Raw genomic sequence first — 19411 nt, forward strand, 5'->3', positions numbered from 1 at the left:
TAGCATTGCACCCCTCGAAACTCCGCCGTGGAGCCTCTGTTTCCTTTATAGAGCTCAACACAATAAACGAAACGGCGGAAAGCTACTGCGGCCGGGTATAATGCCAGTCAAGGCGCAAAGTAATGTAGGCTGTCGTGCAGACGACGCCACGAAGGACTACAGCCAAGATGGCGGCTGGCTACTTCCGGTAAACGCGCGCATGCGCAGTAGGCTTTGTGAAATCGGTCTCTTAGGCTACACATATGTATTAAAGGATGCATGAATTGAGGGGGCAATAGCGATATTTTTTCGTTAATATTGCCTTCCATTAACTTGACGGCACATGTACATACGCATCTCGTATGTACATGTTTCTTCTCCTCGTTCATTTCTTCGGTATTGTGTGCTTAAGTGCGTGTACTACAAGGAGGTTCTCTTTTTGTCAAAGTGTAATTTACACCGCTTTGCAATAAAGCCAGCAGACTTCTGTAAATAAAAAAATATATATGCGCAGTCCTCCCCCCCCCCCATAACTCCCCTTCCTCTTTTCAGCGCTTTCATTTTCCATGGCTCGGCTTAGAGGTGATGCCAGAGTGAGACAGTTCTGTCACCTCCCCTCTCCTGATAAGCTTTTGCCCCCCCGATGCGAAATCGCGCCGCCACAGTAAACCACAGCGCGCAGGCACAACGAAGGAGAGGCTAATCACATGTCTCGCTTGTATTGACGGCTGCCGTATACTACCAGACACGATGGCTACTTGTTTTATTTTTTTATTTTTATTTCAGTATACTGCAAGCCAGAGTTGGCCCAAGCAGGAGGGGCATACAACTAAAAAAAATTTCTAAAAGAGCATCAGCTAAAACACCGCGAGTCAGTAAACAGGACACAAATCCAGAGTCATCAAACAAGGTACTAGGAGCCATACAATAAGTTCTTTAGCTCCTTCTCAAAATTCCTAGACTTACATAAACCCGAAGGAAGACCATTCCACTCCGCGACAGTGTTCGAAAAAAAACTGTTCTTAAACCCACTAGTTCGTGCGAAAATTGGTGCTAATGATTGCTCATGTACATGACGTGTTCTCCTAGTGCTCGCCAGCTTCACACAATCAGGAAGATCTGCCTTCAGATTTCCGGACATGTAATTATGAAGCAGTACTAGACGGGTAACTTTTCTTCTTATTGCCAAGAACTGTAAATTACTCTTTCGAATTAATGCAGTTGGAGAGTCTATCCTTCTATATTTCCCATAAATAAAACGAACTGCTTTTCGCTGAACACGCTCCAGTTGAGCAATGTCTATCTTGTTATGCGGGTCCCACACTGCTGCCGCATATTGAAGTCGGGACCTAACACAAGCCTTGTATGCAGTGATTCTGGTACTCACGGGAGAGTTTCTGAGTTTCCTTTTAATAAACCATAATTTCTTTACTGCTGATGAGCAGATGTCAGCTATATGAGTGGACCAAGTAAGTTTGTTCGTGAGGGTCACTCCGAGGTACTTATAGCTTTCTACTTATAAAATGGGATGATTGTGAAGTATATAACTGTGAAATCTGGGCGCTTTTTTTCTTGTGATTCTTAATAATACGGTTTTGTTTGGGTTAATATCCATGCCCCAGCGCTCACACCAGTCTGCAATTGCTAGTACAGTTTTTTGAAGTGACAAGTGGTCAGAATCACTTACTACCTCTTTAAAAATTATACAATCATCGGCAAACAGCCTCACCTCTACATCCTTTTCAACAATATCCACTAGGTCATTCACATAGATTAAAAATAACAGGGGTCCCAAGACACTGCCTTGAGGAACCCCTGAAGTCACATGCAGCATGTCTGAACAAGAGTCCTGGATTGGTACAAATTGCTGCCTATCTGTAAGATAGGCATGCACCCACTGAATTATAAAAGAGGGAAGTCCAATCGATTCAAGTTTAAACAATTATTTTCCGTGAGGCACCTTGTCAAATGCTTTACTAAAGTCAAAAAATAAAACGTCTGTTTGTCCGGAAGCATCCAGCACTCTTGAAAATTCATGCACTAGAGATAAAAGTTGGGTAACAGTAGACATACCTCTCCTAAAACCATGTTGGTAAGCTGTCAAAATATTACGGTCCTCTAAAAATTTTACAATATAACAAAAAATAGCATGCTCTAACAACTTACAGCAATTGTTCGTCAAAGAAACAGGGCGATAATTGGTAACTAGTTGGCAGTCACCTTTCTTAAGAATAGGCACAACTCGAGCCTTATGCCAATCAGACGGTATAACACCTGTTGTCAAAGACAAGTTAAACATATCAGTTAAGTATTGAGCTATTTGTTCCGCGTAGCGTTTAAGAAATGAATTCGGAACACCATCGGGTCCGGAAGATTTTTTTGTGTTAAGTTTAAGTAACATTGCTAAAACACCTTCCGACTAATTATCAGTTCGTTACTACAAACAGAAGAATAATCATTACTACAAACACACTGAGGTTTAAAATGATCTAGCTTCGTGAAGACACTCTGGAAGTAATTGTTAAAATGCGTTGCAATCTCATTAGCGTCTGTTATAGTCACCTCATCAATTTTTATCTTCGTGATTTCGTGCCTGGAAGGATTCAAATGGCGCCAGAACTTTGATGGGTCCGACCTTATGAACTCTTCAAGCCTGTTTTTGAAAAAGCTATTTCTGGCTAAAGTAGTATGCGAATCATACTACTTTAGCTACCACTTCAGCCCTTCACCATGGTTATGCGCCTCCAAATCACGTGATACATGACGCCACACCACGTGACACGATGACGTCACGACAGTAGAGAAACGGGGGCCCACCTCGCGCTGTCGCTGTGGTTGTGCGCCTCCAAATCACGTGATACATGACGTCACACCACGTGACACGATGACGTCACGGCAGTGGAGAAACGGGGGCCCACCTCGCGCCGTCGCTGTGGTTGTGCGCCTCCAAATCACGTGATACATGACGTCACACCACGTGACACGATGGCGTCACGACAGTGGAGAAACGGGGGCCCACCTCGCGCCGTCGCTGTGGTTGTGCGCCTCCAAATCATGTGATACATGACGTCACACCACGTGACCTAATGACGTCACGACAGTGGAGAAACGGGGGCCCACCTCGCGCCGTCGCTGTGGTTGTGCGCCTCCAAATTACGCGACACGATGATGCTTCGCATTCTCCAGGCTTAACCAAGTTAAGCCTCAGCCATTTTTTACTGAGTATCTCGAATATGCTACTCAATGGGGGAAATATTTCTGGAAGTTGATATTCGGTGACAGTGCTTGATGAAGAGACGTGTACGAAGGTGTTGTATGTACTCACATTGGGGATGATAGGGTACGCCTTCAAGGTACCAGGTAACAGGACCCACGTCAGCTGGTGGAGGAACATCTTCAAGGTGTCTTTAAACTTGTGCACCTCAGTGTCCTTTTCACTGCGCACACGAAGAAGCACTTTTTAGTGCAAATGATTTAAAAATGCAGACCAGATTCGATCATTTAGAAAAATAGATTATGAAACATGTGTTAGCCCGAGGTGCTTGAATATAGTTTAACAAAACTTCTGTTTGGGCTAGATGGTGCATAGCTTATAAATGAAATGAAATTTAAGCGCACACGAAAAACGCACACAAGAGGAGGATACACACAGGACAGGCGCTATGAGAAGACGAAGGGGACGAGTTACATACAAAAGAGCCCTCATATTTGGATAGATAATTTAACAAAACTTCTGTTTGGGCTAGATGGTGCATAGCTTATAAATGAAATGAAATTTAAGCGCACACGAAAAACGCACACAAGAGGAGGATACACACAGGACAGCGCCTGTCCTGTGTGTATCCTCCTTTTATGTGCGTTTTTCGTGTGCGCTTAAATTTCATTTCATTTATAAGCTTGAATATAGGCATAAGAAAAGCGTTACGCCATAAATACGACTTCAGTGCTGAAAGAAAGTATGGTCTTGGGTCGTGATGGAAGGAGTTCTAAGTCCATGGCTGCACTGAACTCGCTCTTATCGTGACGAGATATAAGGAATACGGGCGGTTATTGCGGAATATGGTAATGCAGAGATGTCGTAAACAGCGCGAAAGCCGAGATCCGTTGCGAACAGCGCAGAAACACGTGGATGCCACAACGGACGACAGAAGCACTGTTTTGAACATCCAGGGGACAGAGGCGGCATTTGAATTTGCAGTAAGGCGTTCTAGTTCTACGAACAGAAACTCCGACAAAGGTCGCTAACTCCACAGAGTTACTTGATAAATAGTCAAGCATGAAAAAGAACCCAATGAGGTAGAAGTGAAAGACGAGGACGAGGTGTCTTTCCTGGTCTTTTCTCGCTGTTCAGAATGCATATCATTGGCCAGCTTACTCACATCTGCGTTCTGCCAAATTTCAACTTGTCGTGTTTCAATCATCGACGTACCTAAGCGCTTTGTACATCATGACGCATTGACATCTACGTGCGCCATTCGCGTCAGATAACGTGTCAGTCTTCGTCTTGCGGCTGAGGAGGTTTGGGCTGTATCTAGCGAACGCAACAAAAACTCTTTCCAACAGCCACAAGATGGCGTGAACTCTATTTGCGCATTTTCTTGAAGAGCTTTTGAGCCATGAACGCATCTGAGTTACAAATAAGCGATTTCGAAATTTATAGAGCCCGAATTTACATGCAGTATTTTTAAAAAAAGCCTAGAGAAAAAATGGGTGCCGCAAACATGCAAGTTGCATAGCAGCGTTTCCTCCATCCTTTGAAATACTGGAAAGAGTTAACTTTTATGTTTGACATGGCTAGTGCGTATGACAAAACGTAGATTCGTCTATGCTTTATGCTATTGTATATGCCAAAGAGTGAAGATATGACTCAAAAAAACGTCTTCTATAATCTCAAGCCCTGAACTACTTTAGCAGATTTCTGAATGTAACCCAAAAAAGACTCAGAGCTGTGTCGCCAGTATGCGCAGATTAAATTCTTTTCAGCGGTACATTTTTCACTGCAGGAAAAAATAAGCGAACAAATTCCTCCAGAAAAAAGTTGCACTGCGGGGGACGTGGCGAATAACTCCCAGCAAGAGTACCTGTTGAGCACCTGTGCTAAGAGCTCTGAACTGTACTGCGGCACATAAAAAGCAGGTCTCACTGGCGCCATCGTAAGGACATTCGATCTTAGCGACCGCACTGGCGCCATCGTAAGAGCAGTCGATCTCAGCAACCAAAGCCGCTCGATGAGCTAATAAGTAGGGGTGTGCGAATATCAAATTTTTCGAATACGAATCGAATACGAATACTTAGTTCCGAATATCGAATCGAATATCGAATAATCAAGGAAAGACGTATTTAACCACTGCAAAACATTTATTTGAGCATCCAAGAACATCACAGTTCAACTATCAGTAAGTAAATGAACACAAAAGGTGTGTGTGGCTGCATAGAAAGTATTGAAGTCTAGAACATTATTCTTAGAAGAGTGGAATTTTCACAGAAAATGGCAAGTACACAGCACTGATTGAATATAGCATGCCATAAGCGCAAAGGCGCGTTGGTGGGAAGAACATTAAAGGTTTTTGTGAAGGAAAACCAGCTGCCCCATATGGTCAGGCAGGAGTCGTTCCCTTCTAGCTGTAACGACTTCTCCAGCCACAGATAATTTCCTCTCACTTAGTACTGAAGTGGCAGGTATTGCGAGGTACATCGTGCACAGCTTTGACTGTACCAGCTTCGCAGGTATAGCCACAAAGAAGCTCACAAGCACAGTCAGCTACGGCATGGCCCAACATTACGCATGGCTCTGGACGCCGCCATGTTGTTATGTCTATGTCGATGGGACTTGCGCACCGAAATGCACGCCGGTGCTCGCAATAAAATATTCGGCTAAAAACGAATATTCGCATGGGATCGAATAATCGAGACAGCACGAATACTTAAATTCGAATCTAATACGAATAGCAAAAATCTAATATTCGAATTATATTCGAATATTCGTACACCCCTACTAATAAGTGCTGTCACAGGTGGACGGCAATTAGAGCACAGACTCTGACGGCAACTCCCTTGGTTCGTTTTCACACAGGAGCGCTCACGGGGCAGGTTTTCCGTCGACAGCCGCGTTGGAGAGTGCGGTGAGGCTTTTGGGCACACGCAACGTCAGCTGCACCGGTGCGGTCCAGCCATCCTCTTCGAAGCAGGGGAAGACCGCGTGGGCCTCTCCGGCCACGAGGTCCATGCGGCTCAGACTGCGCGTGGTGCCCAGAAAGCGAGTTCAAGGCATTGTTATGAATAGTGCATGGTCTGTTCCATGTGGAAAATTTTAGTTTGGATCTATGGGCACATCCCTTTTGGAAAATTTCCCACTTCTAATCGAGTGAGACGGAGAGGAACGGTTGCTCTGCTTAGACTTACACTGCGTGCAATGATGAATACGATGCAATCATGAACGTCCAGCCTATAAATTTTTTATTTCGGCCTCGGTATCTCAGGTCAGCACATTCATGTAACGAAATGTCGTACGAGTTAGCCCCTGTTCCAGCACTGCTGACATTAACAGTACTTCCATCATAAGAGCCGGAGATGGCTGCGCGCTCGAGTGAAAGCTGAAAAATGGATACTGGTAAACAAGCGATATTTCTAAAGAAGAGAAGAGTTCATGTATAGCGTTTTTGAAATTTCACAACGCCATTTTGATTAAGCTTCTTCGGCAATAACAACGATATTCCGAAGTCTAACTGGTCTACAGCGTTTCTAAGTTTAGGACCCACTGCGCCTAATCCTGCACTTACGCGAGCATCGCGTCCTTACTGCTTTATATCACAGACCCTCTACCATTTCCCATGTCCCCTCTGCCCAGGTCCCAGCACGTAGACAATGCTAGAATACTTTCTGCGGACTTGTCCATCGCTTCTGTCAAAACGCATTCATCACCTGTGCAACTAGGGCTGCCACCCAAGCCGCCGTGCCGACTTAAGCATCTGGACTCAAAAGCCTCAATAACAAGCCCCGCTAGAATTCATCATATTTAGTTTCTACCGGAATGCAAATATGCGCAATAAAAAAAAATCTATTATCGGGTGCCTCCATAACGTCAGCAGCCGACAACGTAATATCTCTTGGTCAAGGGCAACGCCAGCCCTTACTACATTGACTTTCTACTTGGAGGAAATGCGGATTCACAGGGCTCTATAAAGGAAGCCTACAGCGGCTGCACTCACGCGGCGTCGAGCGTAATGGGTCCGCCTTGACCCGGGGGCTCGTAGTCGTGTTCCGTTACCAAGGTGTACTGCTTGCCAGCAACTAGCGCTTCCTCGAGCAGGACGATGAGAAATTCTGCGCTGCTGCTGACGCTGGTTATTTTAAAGCCCTGTGGAGCCTGGCCGGATGGCACTGTTGCATCCAGGAGAGCCATGGTGATATCCTTGACGGTGCCCGGCTTGGCCTTTAGCACGAGCTTCTTTGATTCTTGCTTCAGCGTGAGCGATGTCTCCACTCTTCCCCTCACCTTGAGTGCTGGGCCGAGGCTAGGTCCTGGGGCGTAGGAAAAATAGCGTCGATCCGATAACAAGCTTGCAAGCCTTTAACTAGTAACCAAAAATCTAGCGGTACTGTTACTTATGTTGTAACCACCTATAATTGCGTTCCAATTTCTGAGTTTTGTAAACTTAATATCAGCCTGACTATGCCAACTGCAGGACAAAGGCATCTTCCATACTCCGGCCACCTTGTCCCCGCAAAACTACTATCAACACCGCGCAACAGCCAGGAGGAATAGCAGTAGTACGCTGTCTTCCACATGGCAATGCTTCAATCTTCTTAGATTTTCAGAAGGATCTTCTTTTTCCATGAAAACTGACATTTTCCTGCAACGACTTCACTATAAATCTTAAAAATTACAACTACGAAGACTATGCAGTCACGCACAAAAGTTTGCGGGATGCGCATTCCTGGAAAAAAAATATTTCTGCTTTGGTTCGCTAGCTAAAGATCTTGCATTTGCTTTAGTGGATGGAAAACTCTTGTCTTCTCATGCATACCTGCTTTTAATTGACCTGCTTTGTCTGACTAAGAAGAAATAAGTTGTTTCCCCATTGTTTACCGCGAATTTTCACTCCGCAAACTTTTGTCTACGATTAAAAACACGCAGTGCAAGCATGCTACACCGACGGACGCATTCTCGGTAAGGACACAAAAGCCAAAAGATAAGCAGCTTCAGCCTAAGCGAAACTTGTTTCCTTGCAGCCGGAGGAAAACAATTTCTTTGTGCGAGCTTTCTCATGTCGATTGCGGCTTTGACTGTTTTTTGGTGCTGACTTAGTCTGAAATGTCCAATTTCATGTATGTTTTTAAGAAACTCCGAATTGATTCTGTTTTACTCAATGTCAGGAGTTCAGTTCCTTTTGTAGTAAAAACAGTATATTCACGCTCCGGCTTACACTTGCATAATGAATAAACAGCGCTAAAGACGAGGACGAAGAGCAAACAGGATGAGCTTTGTTTATTTATTATGTCACCGTACCAACTAGCCCAGATGTCTTCTTTTACAGTTGCCTTAGGTATGGCATCACCTGGTTTGATCACTCCGCGACCCACTGGCAAGAGAACATTGGCAGACTATTCTTACATACTGTTACGTGGCGGCCAGCCGAAGAATGAGGCGTGATGATCGATGGATAAGAGATGATTTAATGGCCGCTGGCCTAGCGCGAGCGCTCCGTCCCGCGCCACTGCCAGCTTCGTCTTCTTCGTAACATTACTCGGGGCCACCGAGCGATCGTCCCGATCGTAAACTGAAGAAGACACGGACGAAGAGATGTGCGATTCGGGGATGGCTTCCAGGGGAGAAAAGAAGTGGCAAGGTGGTGAAGTGCTGGCCGCCACGGTGAATGAGATGATAGGCGAATGACTCCCGGTCCAGAAGCATCCGGGCCGTAGGGTGCCAGAAGCTGACGGCCGAGGTCCTTGGTCGCACCGAACGGCAGGGGCAGAGGGGCGGTGTCCTCACGTGTGGGCAGGGTCTTGGGTCGGTCGGGTCATTGTGGTCGCGGCAGCGTCGGCAGTTCGTCGTGTCTTGTGGTCCGGGCTGGGGACGGGGCTGGGGTGAGCGGCGAGGTCGGTTCAAGTCGAGCGGGTTGGGGCACGTCCGGGCGGGGCACCGGCGGCATTACTGACGTCACACAAAGCAGTCTTCTCAGCCGCGCGTGGGAGTTTCAGTTTTGGCTGAAAGCTTTTGATTGTGAAGTCGAAAAATCACCGCAGTTTCCCTTAGACAAGCCTCCACTGGGTTTCTACGAGTGCTGCAACACTTGTAAAACGAAAATTAACTTCGAGAAAAGCGTTTATGAGTGTTTTTTCCTCTCTGTTCAATCTAAAGACAACAACTTGTTGGATATCCTAACATGTAATGTCAGGGACGGGCTCACCTGTGATGTTCAATGTGACCGCGTAGCGCGTAGGCTGAACCTCAGGTGGCAGGGGTCCAGTGTGTGTCTCCGAGCCGACTGCCTGCTTGATAGGCGTGACAAAGGAGCCTGGCACACGCGTCTGCGCGTCGGTCGTTTTGTCGGGCGAAGCCGTCGCAGCGCCGGGCGAAGCCGTAGCACCGTCGGGCGCCGCCGTAGCACCGTCGGGCGCCGCCGTAGCACCGTCGGGCGCCGCGGTAGAGCCCGTTATCTCCGCATTGTCTGCCGCAGCTGTCGACGTGGAATCGCTGTCTGTGGCACGCACTACACGCGGCCCTCGCGTGACGTATCGGATGCCCAGAGCGGCAGCGATCAAGACCGGAATGAGCAGCGCCAGAAGGCAGAGTGTTACGGGGCTGACGCCTCCCCCGTGCCTGGGCTTCCTTTGCTCAGGGATGTGAACCTGCAAGGCATGTCCGAATAAACACGCGCAATGCAAAGTTCAATGTGTGATTGAGCGGCGACGTGAACCAGTTGGTATAATATTTAATAACTGTAGTTACAGAGCGACATGCTTCAAACGTTGAAATACATACACACAAACCAGTCAAACAGCAATGTTTGTTTCTGGTCCAGTCGATTTACGTTTCTTAAAACAAGCGATTCAGCGTTTCTCAAGAGCGCAAGCTTGAGTTAGTGTGGCGTTCAAAAACTTCATTCGGAATGACCGCCCCTGTTTAATATAAAGCCTTTGCGCTTATGACACGTAAACAAGAACGAAAGCAAAATATTTAAGCATATGTTGTTCAGCAAAGCTCCCCGTGCAAGCAAGCAAAAAAAAGTAACACCGAAAGGCATTGGCCTCCCGTATTCAGATCTGCTTTCTTACGGATAACTAATGGCGCTAGTCTGTCGACTGTACTTCGTTCCCGCAGGCTTTCGTCCTCCTTAGCATCTTTATATGACATCGGTCATGTGATTAACTGTTTTGATTTCAATAACCTTGAGTCAAGAAGCGCGCTATGTCGGCAGTTACTTGGCGGCCTTTAAAGGGCGACGAACACTGGCAGACCTAAAGATGGTAGAGACAACTTTCTGCATTTCCCGACAGCCCGGCGAAACTTCACTTTCATCCGCGATTTGTCCAAACATTATGCATTCCAAGACTCCGCAAATGCTATTTGAAACGACATGGCAATGGCCGGAACAGCTGCCTTTCAACAAGATAATTTCGATAAGAAGTTCATTCCGACAGCCGAGGGTGGGGGGGGTATGATCGCCGCAGGCCGAAGGCAGTAGCACATTAATCAAGCCATCGACGCGGGAGTACGATCCCTATGACGCAGTATAAAAAGCAAGCCCGAAATTTCTGGAAGCTGAAGCCCGTGTCAAGCTACGCCTCCCTCCTAGCGACTTCTTGAGAGGGCTCGAAACACCTCAAAGTGATTGTTCACGTGCGAGACTTTGCGAAGGTCGCGGGGAGAGGAGGGCCAGACCAGTGAATTTAGTAGCGCTAACTAGAGCTTGAGCCTTCGAGCGTGCTCCAGAACAATCTTTTCCTACATTTTTTTTTTGCCCCTGCTCGCCGCCGTGCGACCTGCCTTCATGCTACCGCATTCCTCCTCGCGCTCACTTCACTATCGCTCTCTTTTGCTGCGAAAGCAATACTATGCTCATGAACGGCCTTTCGCGTAGCGGCGGCCAGAGGCCACGTTAGACCTTTAGAATGACCTCTGACGTCATACCAGGGTGAGAGATGGGCTACCAAGTCGAGTCGTCGCGCAGCGGCGGCCGGTAGCCACGCGTGACATTTAGAATGACCTATGACGTCATGCCATGCCTAGTGACGTCATAGCGTGACGTCATACCAGGGTGACAGATGGGCTACCAAGTCGAGTCGTCGCGCAGCGGCGGCCGGTAGCGACGCGTGACTGTAGACTGTAGACTGTAGACGCGGCGCACTACGTTCCTTCTTTAGACGCGGCGCGCCGCGTTTCTTCCGTTAGAGGCGCTGCGCTCGCTTTCGCAACCCACCAGGGTTAACCGAAGCTAAGCCCCCGCCAAATTTTTTCCACCGCTATTCTCTACGTTCGCTCTATTATCCTCCGATGCGCTCGCTCGTTTGCGCCGAGGAACACCACTCAATGCAAACGTGGGCACCTATGAGCTGCGCTCTAAAACTCTATTTCAAGGTCCAAGCAGCGCACAGAAGACCCAGCTCATATATCAGCTCAGGTCACAAAACCACCGCACGAGCACCCGAGTCTCGAGTCAGCAGTGCGAAAGTCGTGCCTCCACATGGCTGACAGCTTGGCGCGCCAGCTTGCGAAACTGAAATAAGCTGGCTGCTTCCCGTTCGTTCTGGCGCCAATCGCCGAAAATTTGCCGAAAAGGGAGGAAGGCCAGAGAAACTTCGGTTAAAGTGAGTAATAAAGTGTTACCGGCGGCTGTACATAAAGCGCAACGAATACCACACAATCGGATAGTATCACAAAGAGATAATCAGGCGAATGCGTCTCCAGTTCCTGCGAAATGCGGCAAAGCTACACCAAGAATTTTGAGAATATTTGGTCGGGCCGGTGGTAACGTCGCGTCAAACCCAGAGGAGGCGTTACTCATTCACGCGCACTCATGCACTAGCACACAAAATAGATTGATGTATCAACGTCACGATGGTGCGCTTGCAGCACAGAAACTTTTACCAACAGGATAAGCGTAGATATCTCCAATTCGATTTTTGTGAGCGAATAAGATTATGAAAAAATTCAGTAACCACGCGCGTTCTCCGCGAATAAAATGAGTTCCTATAGCATACGCCAGTTTAAATTACCTGTCCGTGTTCTCGTTAGCAGCGGCTTATCTCTTCCAAAATTAGTTGTCGACAACTTGTGACAGCTGCAGACCGCAAAATTAGCCATTGCGGCGTCGCGAAATTCAATCACTTTATCGTATACCACCACTAGAGCGCCTTTGTAGAGCGCACAGGCCGGCAAACGAGCTTCGATACTTAAAGTTCGCTTTAAAAAGCGACATGCTTGTTGCGCCACCATTTAATTGCGACCGAGAAGGCTCCTTTATAAGGGCCGTCGATTAAAACATGCGATAAAGCTTGACTGAGAGCAGAGACAAATGCGGCCGCCATTGGACGCCCGCAATTGCACCAAAGTAGGACTGAGAGTGTGGTTCAGCTCACGTAAGTCGCCTGCTGGCGAGGCTGCTGAAAAGGCTGCTGCTGCTTTTGTTGAAACTGCATCTTCCTTGTACCTTGCTTGCCGGGAGCAAGGAACGCCCAATTCACCGGAACGGCCGCTCGTGCCTGCTGCTGGCTGGCGCACGAAGCGTGCTGTCCGCAACAACTTCCTCTTCAGCGCATGCTTTCCTCTCGGCTTAGCGCACGTGAATGCGCTACACCATATTTTTCATTGCAGAATCGTGTGAAGCGGCCATATATAAAACGAAAGGGAACGACAAGCAATTAAAATGCATGCAAAAAAATAACAACCGAGCATATATTCAAGCACAACGCATATACGTACAAAGGTTGCAAAAAGCCACATGCGTTGAAAAGGCAGCACCGCGAAGGTATTGAGACTCATGAAACAGCGTTGTTTTAGGAGCATTTATCAGCGTTTTTTACACGCAGAACAAAGACGCCTGAAGAAAAAATATTGGATGCCCGTGTTGTTTTCGACCTGCGCCAAGGAAAAGATAAATCATCAGCATTTGGAGTAGTAGTCAGATTACGTCTTCTGCAGGGCCCCTCCCGAAGGTCTTCACGAACACGTCCTCTGCCACCCTGCATTTTGCACGGGGTGAACAAAAATTTTTAGACGAGATAAGGGCTGGGGGGAGGACTGCACAATCCTCCTCCCAGCCTATATTTAGCATGTTGAGAGAAAGCAAACTACAAAGCACCCATATGCGCGTCGGTATGTTCAGTATATCGTGTACACAACAAATAATAAGTATTCTGATATATCTTCGCTGCAATCAGTTGCTGCAAGTGTGCAAAAGGCCTCATTACCCGCTGTGCGAGTTCGATGAACGCGGGCTGTCTTCAGGCGATGGCAGTCCTCAGGCCGACTAACGGTCACTTAATTTTTTCTTGATTGAAAAAGACCATGGGCCGAACCAATGAACAGAACAACGCGGTAAGTTATCACACACCGTCTCGCGCTGTTTTTTTCTTTATTTATGTGGACACTAAAACGGAGATTGGTGTCTGATTTTGGCGCCAGGTACTCCTCTTCACATGTTAGAAGAAACCACTTGTACTGGCGGTACACGTATAAAGCGGTACTTATGCACCATACATCCACCTACGTTAATAACACGACAAAATACTATACTTTCGGGCGTTTCTTAGGGCAGAGAAGTGGAGGTTCATATTCTGACTGTAAAAAAAGAGCGCCGTTCAGAGTAAGAGTATGTAAACCGCCTCTTGATGTGCGAACCTCATACGCGTATATGACCGTCTTATGAAGTCAGCATAAAACAAAGCAGTGAAGTTACATAATGGTGTTCTGGTACAACATCGCGGCGTTTCCTTGCACATTAATTGCACATTAATTCTGCCGAGAAGCGTGGAATGGGCACTGTGTGCATTTGACTGCATTGTAAAAAATTCGAGACGGCGCTGTACCGACTCCTGCCGTCTGGGCGTCCTGGGCATCCAGGTCGTGCACACTTCAACTGACCTGTCGCTTTTGCCGCGCTCACGCCGCGGACGCCAATCTGGCCAATCGTCTTGAAGGCAGCTCGCCAACCTAACTCACACCTCTTGTAAGGGATCGGTAGTGTACGCGGGGTCATTGGAACGCGGCTGGGGGCGCTCGAAGCGGAGCGTCACCTCTTTCTCTGTTTCTTCTTTCACTTCACCTTCCTCCCTTCCCTCACAGCGCGGTTGAGGTGTTCATCGAGATGCGAGACAGTTACTGCGCCATTTCCTATCCTCGAAAACCTATTTGAATTTGTAATCAACCGCTTATTTTTTATGTATGAGCGCTGCTTATTGCGAATCATACATTTTGCACATTTCTCAGTAACCAGCTGGATTGCATAAGCCTGCATGGTTGTCGATACCTGTTCAAGAAATCAGTCTTGCTTGTAGCGTGCCGGAGTAACTTAAGGCTTCGCTTTGAAAGAAGAAAATCAGCGGAAACGACGCAGCTACTGCAATAACACAGATCATTGATATCTCGAATTCCGCCATTACTTCCCCGATCTGGAACAGCCTCAACGTCACTGTGCTTCTGTAGCTTCATCCTTTGTGCCTTTACTGTGTATGCGCCGTTTCCGCTATGTTTATTCTTCCAAATAGGCACCGCCTCGCCCAGATCAAGATTCTACTGAAGTCTTCCCGGCCGGAGTACCGTGCAAAGCCAGTCTCTGAAAGGCGGAGTACAGCAACGCATTTATTCAAAACAGAGAGAGAAGGTTTATTGACGGGAAAGGCGGAGAGGTTAGCCTGAAAAATGAACATCTGACCTGCTACTCTGCAATGGTGAAGGGGAAGAGGAGAAAAAAGAGGGTCACGATGGGGAATGATGATGATGGGAGGAGGCAGATGCAAAAAGACAAGGCATGCGTTTGTGGTGCACAGATTATAAAGCTTCGCTTTATTCGCGTCTTCCTCGACTGTACCAGTATGCACAACCAGAAATAAATCCGTCAGTTGGAAATCATGTCACATAACTCTTGGAGGACATCAAGTTTTTTTCGCAACTCTTTAAGGTAGCCTTCTCGAGTGATGAGGTAATCAAAAACAACTCCCCGTCTACGATGCAGTTCAGGGCGTGCCCCTGATCCAGGCCTGCAGGAGAGGGGCGTTGGTGACGAGGGCAGCTTCAAGATCTTGGAACACCGGGTCAGTGCCCGTTATCTGGAACGTCGTCTGGCCGTACGCCTTCACCTGGAAGACAGATTACCGTTCTGTCAACCGACTCGCTTTGGTAGCGTAGTTTCCATCTTATGAATTCGCATATATATGCCCCGACGGGCATACTTCAGATTAGAAGTATTGAAAATGACGATAATTCCTGTCGTAATAATGTGGGTGTGCGCGTGTGTGTGCGCGTGTGCGTGCGCGTGCGTGTATGCGTGTGTCGACAGTTCGACAGGATGAAATCCTCTTCATCGAGGCTGCCTTACAGGCATCAGTTGGTTAACATAAAGGAACATGCTAAGCAAGTATTTTTTCGCCTTGAATAGGGGCCTATATTTAATCGTACAAGAGCCCTCACCTCGCTGGTGGTAAGTGCAGGAATAGGGGACATGCAAAATGGTAAACGCACAGAGATCGGAAGCTTATGGGTTTATAGAGTAAACAAAAGGGGGGGGGGAGATTGTTGGGCTTTCCAGCACAGACGACGACGCCTGCCGGTCGTCAAAGAGTTCTCCCGGCAGGAGAACTCTAATCTTATTTGGCTTAGAGGACAGCACTACATGAAATGTTGCTGCGGCGCAGTTATCATCATACCTCCGAAGACTGTGCTACGTCAACCTCCACACGACTTCCGCCATCGCATATCTTCTGATAGATAGATAGATCTTTGCTGTAAAATGGAGGTGTGACTACAAGAAAAAAAATTGTCATAATTTTTTTTTTCATTTTCAAATGCGAAATAACAGAGTCACGAAATTTTCAAAAATGAAATTTCTTACTCCGCACGCCGCTGACAATAACTACGATTTAATTTCGACATATCGAGTTCTCCAACATTTTTGACATCAGCAACTTGAGTGAGCCGTGCTATGCGGCCTACTTACGGCGTCAAGCTCGGCCTGCGTCCGAACTGCGCGCAGAATGACTGCGTTCTTTACAGCGATCCTGTACTTGGCCTCCCTGAAAAGAGATCGACACGATTAGTAAAAAGAATGCGGGGAGATGTCCCTCGTTAAGACTGTCATCCAAAAGCCATGCGGCATGGCGCGCCTCCGCTTCGTGTTGTGCTGTTGTACCTAAGGAAAAGACCCTAAAAAGCATCTCACAAATGCATTTTGGAACTTTCACGGACAAAACCGGTGAAAATACGCTAAGCGGTAAAGGGACAGCACATACATCGCAATGTCGCAAACGTCACACGCTACTTCTTGTATTATAGCGGCGAGCTGCCAAGCCACAGGACAGAGGCTTGACTCGCTGTACCTAAGGAGCGCATAGTGGCCGCAGTTCTTGGTCTGGAATTTCAGGGAAGCGGTGATAGTATAGTGGAACGCACTGTATAGTGTTGCAGCTGCTGCCAACGTTTAGAGCAGCCTCAAAAACCTATGTGCAGCAGGCATACGCTAACGACGAGGCCAGACCAGGGCGGCAGCAAACACAGCATAAAATGTTTTGAGTAACACGTGCTGATACGGATGTTGATGCGTCACGATTCGCCACAGTAAAATATTGACCTTTACCCGTGGCCACCGTAGTATGGTGGAGGGAACCAGTTGACTGGGGATTTTTGCAGAGAAGCACTGGGGTTGGAAGAGGTGGACAGTAAGGTGTTTTTTCATAAGTGTTGTTCTTTATAAAGAGAGGCATCGGAAAAGAACCATCTGTGTAGTCCTGTATTAGACATCACTGTAGGCCTAGCTAACGAGATCGGAGGATGACTCGTAATGCGCAAAAGCCCTTAAGTAAGAAGAATCGTTTGGAGTGCCATTAAAAGACTATGACCGGAGCGGTCGGCGGTGCAGGTGAATCTCCGTGAGCTGTTTATGATGGGCAAGCGTGCGACTAGAGTTTCGAATGGTCCATGAAGATCCGTTGGGACCCGGCGTCACAACTTATTGTATTGTCTGCGCGTGGACGTTAGAAGGATTGAACTAAAACGTCGGCATTGCGATTCGCAGGCGCGCAAAGGTAAAAATGCGCATCATATAGTGCAACAGCGAGTGATGATTCACATTAAATACAAGAATGGCATCGAAAGCTCTCTTGCTGCCAATCTACTAAAAGATTTGGTGTCATTCAGTGAAAAAGCACGGAGGCGTTAACAGCGGCCGTGGCTAGCCCTTTCAGCGCGCATCTACCGGTACTGGAAACGATGTCTGGACAAGTAGATGGCCATGTGGCTTCCTCGAAGTGTCAGTGGTACTGCCAACCCTAAGTTGATGTCAAGACGGCAGATGTCGACGAAGCCCGAGTTGAGGAAATGTAATGCACGTTGAAACAAGATTTTATCCAGGACCCTTAGTGTATGAGCCTGGCAAAAGGGAAATCATTTCCTAGAGCTAACTGGTACCTTTGTGGCCGCTTTTTCAGTATGCACTAGCACGGCAGCCTAAAAAAGTTACATATGCGTGCATGAAGAGACAGGGTAGACCAAATAATTTACTCAGCAACGTCCTCCATTCAGCTATGAAGAATTTTAGTGATGCTCAGCATGGATGCTATCTGAGCGCTACATTCGCTGGGAGGATCACGAAATTTCAGGCATCATGACAGTTTAGATAAGCAGTCTAGACATAGTGTTACCACCTTCCTGTTACAAGGTAATGGCAGGGTGGCGTACAAGAACGGTGGAAAGAAGACAACACAAGCGCTGGCTTTTCTTTTTACCTTCCTTGTTTGCTGCGCTGCTCCGCCCGGGAAGAAAAATAAACCAACCATGCCCAGACTTGTACCCTGACCCATTACTTATTATGCAACATGCCAGCAGGTGACGCGGACGCTGTCAAGTTTGACACATAAATAACATCCTATGTCATTAAAAGGTGCGACCTACACATGAAAGGAAGACGACAGATGATACCACACCGAAACAGACAAAAAGAGCGCCTCTGCTAATGTAACAAGGACAAATTCAAGACACACTCTCTGAACAAAAAACATCGATTTGTAGCGTTTACCTGTTGGAGTTCTCGGGCTATGCATGTCGACAGCACAATGATGACACCATCTGTTCCGTTTGTGCAATGAGCGAGTTGGAAAGAGCGAGCTCAGCGCCAAGTTTGGGGTTTTATAAGTAATCGTTAAAGAAATGAGAGCGCAAAACGGCAACACGGACGAGTAAGGGAACAGGACGAGCGCTGCTAAGTAACTTTGACGATTAATTTTCAACTCTAGCCAGACATGGGCCTGAGTCAAGAGGCGAGCAAGCTTCCTTTGTATTGGCTGGTTGCGAAACTTGTACGTGTAATGACTAAAATGACATTGAAAGGGGGCGAAGATGACTCGCCTAGACACCCCTCTCCGCTATGCCCCATGCAGCGCGCCTCCACTCAGCACTGGATGCGTGTTATGTCAATCTAGAAACGCGTTCCACGGTCTCCGCTGTGCTGTGTCTGCAGGTAAAAGGTAGCGGCATCTTACTCCGTGATCTTTGCTAGAGCCTTGAGCACTGCCTGGCGAAAAACATCTGACGCACGGACTTGGAACCCGGCAAGATCAGCCTGCAGTGCCGTTTCAGCAGCCCTGCACAAAACGGGAGTCGGGTAAGGGTGGGTCGATTTTAAGAGCATTTGAGAGATCAAGGTGTTAATTCACTCAATGTGGTAAATAGACATTGTTGTAGCAAATGCCGGCTGATTTCTTGAGGAGAAATCTGAGGAAAGCGAAAGTTTAGTGATGGACGTCTTCTGGTGGACCACACCGCAACAAGATGGTTTTCCAACGCGTTCGTCGCTCTATATGGTCCAGCACGAACGCATAACTTTCCATTTTAGAAGTTTTTACTCATTTGGTACATCTTTACGCGATCACCGGAAGAAGTTGGGGATAATTAGTGCCTTCTTACGTAATTATTTCTAGATAGACCATAAATTCATCGAGAAAAAAAGAGCGCTTTGGTGAAAGAGGATTAGCACCACACACAGGGTCACTGATTTCTCTTGTGTATACGGCGCATCGGGTTGCGCAAGGCGCGGATAATTCGGGCATTGCCAGTGATGGTTTCGCGACCCTGGATGTGGCTGCAGGTACAACGATTGGTTGGCTATTGAAGATCCCATGCGCAAGAGTGTTGTGTCGTACCCCTCTTGAGTGCACAACTCAGTTCTTTGCAACCGTAGGTCCTCGCTCCTTGCAGCTATTACGTAGATGTAACACT

The 19411-nt window shown here is 47.3% G+C and overlaps 2 protein-coding genes across 2 annotated transcripts in view; both read right to left on the bottom strand.

Moving 5' to 3' along the window:
- LOC149341456 (uncharacterized) overlaps window positions 1-12624 on the bottom strand; it is a 74518-nt gene extending 61894 nt beyond the window's left edge. The window contains exons 1-5 of the mRNA XM_089542861.1: window positions 12565-12624; window positions 9393-9834; window positions 7188-7500; window positions 6063-6215; window positions 3305-3416 (exon numbers count right to left, since the gene is read on the bottom strand). Coding sequence (XP_089398987.1) covers window positions 3305-3416; window positions 6063-6215; window positions 7188-7500; window positions 9393-9834; window positions 12565-12624 — 1080 coding nt within the window. The remainder of the gene's footprint in view (window positions 1-3304; window positions 3417-6062; window positions 6216-7187; window positions 7501-9392; window positions 9835-12564) is intronic.
- A 2001-nt stretch (window positions 12625-14625) lies between these two features.
- The window catches only part of LOC149341457 (uncharacterized), a 106219-nt gene continuing 101433 nt past the window's right edge, over window positions 14626-19411 (bottom strand). The window contains exons 22-24 of the mRNA XM_089542862.1: window positions 18676-18777; window positions 16140-16215; window positions 14626-15282 (exon numbers count right to left, since the gene is read on the bottom strand). Of these exons, the coding sequence (XP_089398988.1) occupies window positions 15160-15282; window positions 16140-16215; window positions 18676-18777 (301 nt within the window). The 3' untranslated portion in view covers window positions 14626-15159. The remainder of the gene's footprint in view (window positions 15283-16139; window positions 16216-18675; window positions 18778-19411) is intronic.

This window comes from Amblyomma mixtum, chromosome 5, assembly GCF_055824585.1.
Source record: "Amblyomma mixtum isolate Tamu chromosome 5, ASM5582458v1, whole genome shotgun sequence".
Lineage (NCBI taxonomy): Eukaryota > Metazoa > Arthropoda > Arachnida > Ixodida > Ixodidae > Amblyomma > Amblyomma mixtum.